At 34.7% G+C, this 7,290-nt stretch overlaps 1 protein-coding gene across 1 annotated transcript in view; it reads right to left on the bottom strand.

The window, feature by feature from the left end:
- Window positions 1-2,803: 2,803 nt before the first annotated feature.
- LOC117105573 (transforming growth factor-beta receptor-associated protein 1-like) overlaps window positions 2,804-7,290 on the bottom strand; it is a 7,559-nt gene continuing 3,072 nt past the window's right edge. The window contains exons 2-4 of the mRNA XM_033246752.1: window positions 6,099-6,294; window positions 5,805-5,877; window positions 2,804-4,776 (exon numbers count right to left, since the gene is read on the bottom strand). Of these exons, the coding sequence (XP_033102643.1) occupies window positions 4,441-4,776; window positions 5,805-5,877; window positions 6,099-6,294 (605 nt within the window). The 3' untranslated portion in view covers window positions 2,804-4,440. The remainder of the gene's footprint in view (window positions 4,777-5,804; window positions 5,878-6,098; window positions 6,295-7,290) is intronic.

Here is a 7,290-nt window from a genome sequence, read left to right as displayed (position 1 = left end):
ATACTGTAATGACCTATAATACTCTAAACTTTAAAATAAGATTTACAATAATGAATGACAGATACTGCAGACTATGATAACACATCTCTTTTTTGAATGTTATATTTTTATAAAATATGTTTTTTAATGAAAATTAAAGGGTTCAGGTTATATAATATATAATACGCCGATAAATCTATAAATTACAGTAACATCCGCTGTCGTAACGACACAACAGGAACCGGTCGAAGACATTCTTCAGCATCTGGTAATCGATAAGGTGTTTGTGAATAGTGGCGGATACAGAATTTGTTAAAGATTGATGAGACGATTTGTTTAACAAATTAAAATTTCTATGTGTTTTGAAGTTACACAAATTATGTACCTCTTCATTTATGTTTGATCTCTATCATGAAAAATTACCTCAAGATTTAAATGAATATTTTACATTTATCACACACCCACATGAAACTAGGCAAAACTCAAAGGGAAATCTATATCCGCCAAAGGCTGCCACTACAACTGGACAATTTTTGAATTACCTCTGTAGGCTCCAACATTTGGAATAAAATACCAATATACACATCTTTATTCTTTATTAAAACTTTATTTATAGAGGATAACCCTTCCAACTGGACCAAGAAGGCAGCTGAAGTTCAGGGGCCCTCTATTAAATATATAAAACACATCAGAAAAAAATGTTTGAATAATAATTAGATAAATTATTATCTAATTATTAGAAAAATTTATTAGAAAAACAATTATTAGAAAAAAATATCAAAAATTAATCTCAAATCGCCTTATTTTGCCAGCTAACCTACCCCCATACCCCACCCTGAACCTTACCTATTCATTGAGCCGCACTTAACAATCCCAAAAAACGAAATGGTTAAAACCAAATACAGTTTTAAGTCCTTAGTAACGAGTATAATATTATAAAATATATGGCAATAATTAAAATTACCCCTGTACATATTATTTCAGAAGCATTATCATAAATGCTCTTATTTTTTCTCTTGCATATATCACTTTTTTAAAAGTGGTATTTATACAAGCATTCGGAAACAGGGGACACTATGATTTCAAACAAAAAAAGTGAAAATGATTCTTGTTATTAGTGAATACGCCAAAAAAAAATCCATAACACAGTATCACATCCGTTGTCGTACTCTATGGTATCCAGTAATCAATAAGGTATCGTCAAACTAAACTATGTATGTAGGCCTAATTATCGTATTTATTCGAATAATTAACACCCGGAGCATGTATTGTTGAGAAGGGTTTTTGAGGGGATGTTTATTCAGGAAAGGCATTTATTCGACGAATGTGTTTATTTTACATTTTTTGGGTGTAAAATGGATACGTAATTATACGCAAATAAACACTCCTTAATTTCACTGTAAATGTGAAACTACAACACATAGGCCCTAATTACTGATTATTGCGTGATCATAAAGTCTTATTGATCCCAACCAGGTTAATAAAAATGTAATTCTACTGGAGTAGAATATTATTAGAATATTTTGAGAATGATGTTGCTTCCATTTGTTTTGTTTAGTCATTTAGGAGGCGTTCCTTCGATGAAAAAAATAACGCCCCGGGGTGTTCATTCCAAATGAGGCTCTGAAGGGGAAGGGAGTTTCGAGGGGCGTTTCTTGGAATAAATACTGTATATGTCTAATATGCTTTTTATATTCTACTTTAACCAGAGACAGTTAAACGAGTACTCACACCAATGCTCAGCAATTAACAAGTACAATAATATAATTCAAGATAAAATGGATTTAACTTCTCTTGAAGAGATCTCTCATTTTTAGAAAACATTAGTATACAAGCATTCAGGCAGAGTTTTCATAGAGTTGAGTTCGATTATGAAAATGATGACAACTTAAAATTAATGATGACTCCTCAAGATGATGATGATGATAATTAATGATGATTCATTATGATAATAATAATTAATGATGAGGATTCATAATGATGATAATCAATGATGATATTGTTGTGAATGATGATGATGAAGACGGTGACTGATGATGAAGCGGTTTGGCGCAGCGTGAAAAGTTTGCCTTTCCAAACTTGATGTCGGGGTTTCAATCCCTCGCTGTGCATTTCACTTGTGTCCTGGAGAAAGGCAATTTACCTGCATTTCTTCTCTCCACCCAGGAGTATAAATGGGGTTGCTTGCTCCTGCACTGAATGCAGCAGCAACACTTATGCATGTGGATCCAATGACCAGGGACAGAAGCGCTTCGTATCGGCAAAGAAATGTACTATATAAATATATGAATATGAATGAATGATGATAATTATTGATCATTAATGATAATGTGATGTCTGATGATTGACCATGACGATAGTGCTGTGTATGATAATACAGTAATGGTAATGATGATAAATGATGATGATGAATGATGGTGGTAGTGATGATGATAGCGATGATGCCTATAGGTGTTGCAATCAGGTTGCACATTGCTTCCCTGACAGCTAATGGATGAACTCAGTAGTAATTCTAATCGAGCAAAATACGTTTTTGATGCTATCGCAATCTGTAGGAAATGAGCCAGCAGCAAAATAGTTTCAATTTGCTAAAACTTCAGAGCTTCCAGGAGGCAAAGCTTCTTCGACCCCACAAAAAGGTACAAAGCATCTAAACCTGATGCCTCGGACCCTAGGTTCCTGCCCCCTCATATCCTAAGACCCCACCCCATGGACTATATAAATACTTTAATAGCATTTGTTCCGCCAGAAAATAAATCCTGGATCCGCTAGTGATAATAGAATTACCAAGCATATCTAAATAAAATGAAACACTGATGCAAAATACTGTACTAATATTCTGTGTAGTAATTTATTCACTTTATATCTATTTGTTATATTACAACCTTCCAAATGTCTGGAAGATATATTTTAAGAATTCCAGTGGCAGATTCAAGTGGTGGGTAGGGGGGGGGGGACTAGTCCAGTTGCCCTGGGCCCATTAAATTTTTAAAAATTTAAATGGAAAAATGAAAAAAAATAAATAAAATTATATTCAAGAGAGTGTCATTTCTGGCAACCTAAAGGTGCCACAATTATAAATTTTCTTACCTCAGCCGTAAACATGATGGGGGTTGAGGTGGTCTAGACCACTATCTGTGAAAGTCTCTACATGGTCCCCTGTATTTAAAATTCCTGGATCCAACATTGAATTTTATTTATAGGGCAAAGAGCTAGAATATTTCAACCTAATTCGATAAAATATGCCTTCATAAAAAAAAATTCAATATTCTTTAGTATGTAGGGTATTGGTATAGTTAATGACAAATATATAATGAATATACCTGTATATTATATTTAATTAAAAAATATTCAACATATAGATACAGGAAAATTAAAAGATAAGAACAATAAATGCCCTTCTAGACAATTAGATCCAAATATTATGACAAACAATAAAATACATTTATAATATTTTTAAGAATTATTAAAATCTTTAATATATGTCATACTTTTATTAGTGGGGGTTCTACAAAACAGAGGAATACTCCATCATCTGTAAGAATTCTTGCTTCACCATTAGTTTACTAAAAATGTACAAATTAAGTACATTATTTGAAATAATATTATTATTGCAGTACATTACTGTAGCTCAATGCAGACAGTATCATCTTTACAGCCAGGCACTCTTTTTACCTCCAGTTTTTAAATATTCAAATATCTGTATCCCATTAACCGCTTCCAAGTTTTCCTTCAAATATGCTTTTTGTGTCTTAGAAAAATTAGTTCTGCAACATATCAAAAACAAATTTTCCTCCGTAGCCTGACGTTAAACATAGAAGGAATGATGTACTACTGAAGAACTGGTGGTAGGGAATGAATATCTGTCTTTCCAGTCTGCCCCATTACCTTTACCAGAAGCTGCACCCAAAGCTGAAAATTTACATTATCTACACTAAATGTCGGGTTTTCACTGGGCGCAGCCATTTTATTTGGTCTGAATACAGGGAACACTTCATAAATACTCCTACGTCACTCTCAAACAATTATATAGTGGCAGCATAGCTAGAAAACAAATAATTAAGAAATGTATGCAGGGCGTACCTACGACACCCCTCGCTATAAAGTAGGGTTAAAGAGGGCGTCGTCACCACGCCATACGACTGGAAAGGGTTAAAATAGAGTTAATCAAATGGGTCCCTATCCCACCACTCTACCATGAAAAAATTTAATCTTCACATCTTTATAAACATAGGTAAGATTTATATATAACTTTCATTAATAGGATTTTTTAGTACTGAAATGTCTGCCAGAGTGACTGGACAAACCGATCTGTTTCTTGCATGAGTTATGCTGCTATTTGGTAGCAAATTAACAGCTGGCTGCAATAAAATTGATTAAATGGTCTCTATCCCACCCCATGAAAAAAAATTAATCTTCACATCTTCACAAACATAGATAATAATTTTATACCAAGTTTCATTAATAGGACTTTTTAGTACTAAAAAGTTTGCCTGTTACTGGACAAACGGATCTGTTTCTTGCACATGTTACGTGAGTTATGGTGCCATTTGGGTACCGTACGAATGTGGCATCCGTGAAAGGTTGATTGCATACTTTACAAATTCGATCTTCTGCAACAAAAATTGGATGTTTATTCTCTGCACATAATACAGATTTCAGATTTAAGTTTTCGCCTCGGGCGAGCATTCGTTGTATTTTGGTCGTCCTACATGAATGCATATTGTGACGCAACGTGTGAGTGAGGAACTTGGATACCAGACCGACTGACCAGCTGTCTGGAATAATCTGAAGAACCTGTAAAAGATTTTTTAAAATGAATGATAGTTGAACAATTATTATGGGACTTAAGAAAGTACAGTAGATTGTCATCCAATGTATATACAGTATGACTGCTATTACATTGAGTGGAGTTGAATAGCTTAGTGGTTAAAATGCTTTCCTTTTAATCCCAGGGTCCTGGGTTCAAGTCCTGTGACTCGACTCCCTAAGCTCAATAAAGAGGCTTTGCTGATAAAAGCATCATATTATTTCATCTATTTAAGAGGGCTCCAGTGGCGGATCTAGGATTTAGCAATTGGGGGTGGATAATGGGAGGCGAGAAGGCACGAGCGGGGAGTGGGGGCATCCCCTCCCATTTGAGATTTTTTTGGAATTAGTAGAATTCTAGACGACCTTAGGTGTTTAAGTAAGCTTAAAATAGGAAGTGTATGTTTTACCAGAATACACGAGCACCACACAAACAAGACGAGTGACCATTATTTTATTTTTCACGGTATACGAAAGGGGGTGGCTAGCCACCTTATTTACCTCCTCCAGATCCGCCACTGCAGCCGACCTTAATGGATATGCTGGAAGGGTCACCCTCTATAAATATGGTTTTTAAAAAAAGTGCCTTCTCTTCAGTGGCAGAAAGGGGCCAAACCTATGAAATCTGTATTTTGTATTGATATTTTGTATTTTGTTGAGAGCAAGGATTGTTTTGTGAAACTATAATTAAATAGTTTGAAACACTTTTTACAATGATTAATTTCATTAATTTTTATATTTTTATTACACAAATATTTAGAAATACAAAATATCTTCTAGACACATCCTTGCTATGAGCTTCACTTGTACTAAGTTTGATAAACTTCCAAGCACGGAAAGTAGTCAAAGTGCAGTATAGAATAACTCTGTACAAAAGACATAGCGAATTAAAATAGCACAGAAAGAAAAACAGGAGAAGCAAATAGAAGGGTTATAAAGGAAAAGCATCAAGAGTAAGAAATTAATTTAAATGAAATACAATAAAATACAGCAATAATCGTAAGTAATAAATTTACCCGAACTTCATCAAAGTCAGCAAGGTCACTGTTAAGAAGGTTGATGGCTGGTGCAACCAATGAATCTTGCTTCCTAAACATGAATAAAAGATTTTAAAAAATTAATTACATAATTTAAAACCGAATGATGTACAGACTATTAATTCAATTACAAATTAATCATCAATCTTTCATTAATAATTTCTTCATAATTACTGTAATTCAATTTCAAATTTATTAGATATAAAAGGAATTCAGAACTATCTGAAAAAGAATTTTAAAAATTGAAGAAATTGAAGTGTTTAAATAGCATACCCTTCTAAGGGGTCCAAGTAGACACCTAGAAGAATCTGGAAAAGCCTTCTTCTGTACTTCTTATCATGCCCAGATGAGTTAACATGACAGTAGTTTTCTGCAGCCCCATAATCCTGTAGCTTGTACACAAGGATCCGTAAAGCTTTGTCGTGTTCTTCCAACTGCACAAAAAAAAAAAAAAAAAAACAGAAAGTAGCTCAAAAGATAATTATTTCACTTTCTAGTATACTGTAAATTCTTGTGTATAGCATAAAGCACAGTATTGGTTCCAGATATTTGTGGACAGGGGGTCCAAACCAAGAGGCCAGCCACCTAGAGCATAAGTCAGGGTCCCAGAATATAGTCCCTGGTGGGTTTCATGGGATAAGGTTTTTATTGTTTGGTCCAAATAATAATAGGGTTTGAAATTATAAAACATTGATTGGATCAGTAAATTTATAATTTTTAATCTGACAAGTGGCATCAGACATTGGGGGGGGGGGGGGGGGGGATATTTTGTATAGATGTGTATAAGTATACACCCCTACCCCTGTGGGGGAAGCCTAAATTCAATTTGACAGGGAATTTTATTGAAAAATAATACAATTTTGTGTTACTTTTATGGGATTCTATATTTAAAAATGATAATTTGATAGAAAACCCTGTCGGAGGTACCAGCACCCTGTTGGTCGGAAAAGAGCTGACACTACCACTGCAACCCATAAGATCGCAATAGTATATACCGCGCATATACGTTAGCACTGTTTGCACTAAACAGTTTTTAATCTCTAAAATTTGACAGCTTAGTAAGGCATGCTTCAATTGTACTTTCAGCACTCAAGATTTGACTTTTCCTTCAACAACCTTGCTGGAAATTCCACAACACGGGGTAGAAGCATTGTGGTCCAATGGTCCCCAATGGGGGTCCTTTGCCTCCCCGGACTCCTGCTAGCGCCACCCCCTAGATTTCCATGTCATCATTTTATGAATATGATGAAATGAAAAGCATGAGAACATAAAGTGCTGCCCCTTCCTCCACCCCCTCCCTCTGTCTGGGAAAAAAAACCAATTTTTTGGAGAATAAACAATTTTATTTAACTTTTAGAAAATGTGAGACTCTTAAATTGATTAAGTAAGTTCCTATGTTATAGAGCTTCCAAGAGATTCGCCACCTGGACTCCTTCTCAGGGGTTCTGGGCGCCTCTGTTACCAC

The sequence above is a fragment of the Anneissia japonica genome, unplaced genomic scaffold (genome assembly GCF_011630105.1).
Source record: "Anneissia japonica isolate Jap-2015-1 unplaced genomic scaffold, ASM1163010v1 scaffold287598_len761594_cov195, whole genome shotgun sequence".
In the NCBI taxonomy this organism is placed as follows: Eukaryota; Metazoa; Echinodermata; class Crinoidea; order Comatulida; family Comatulidae; genus Anneissia; species Anneissia japonica.
The sequence above is the reverse complement of the archived record's forward strand: the minus strand, read 5'-3'. Positions and strand labels throughout refer to the sequence as shown.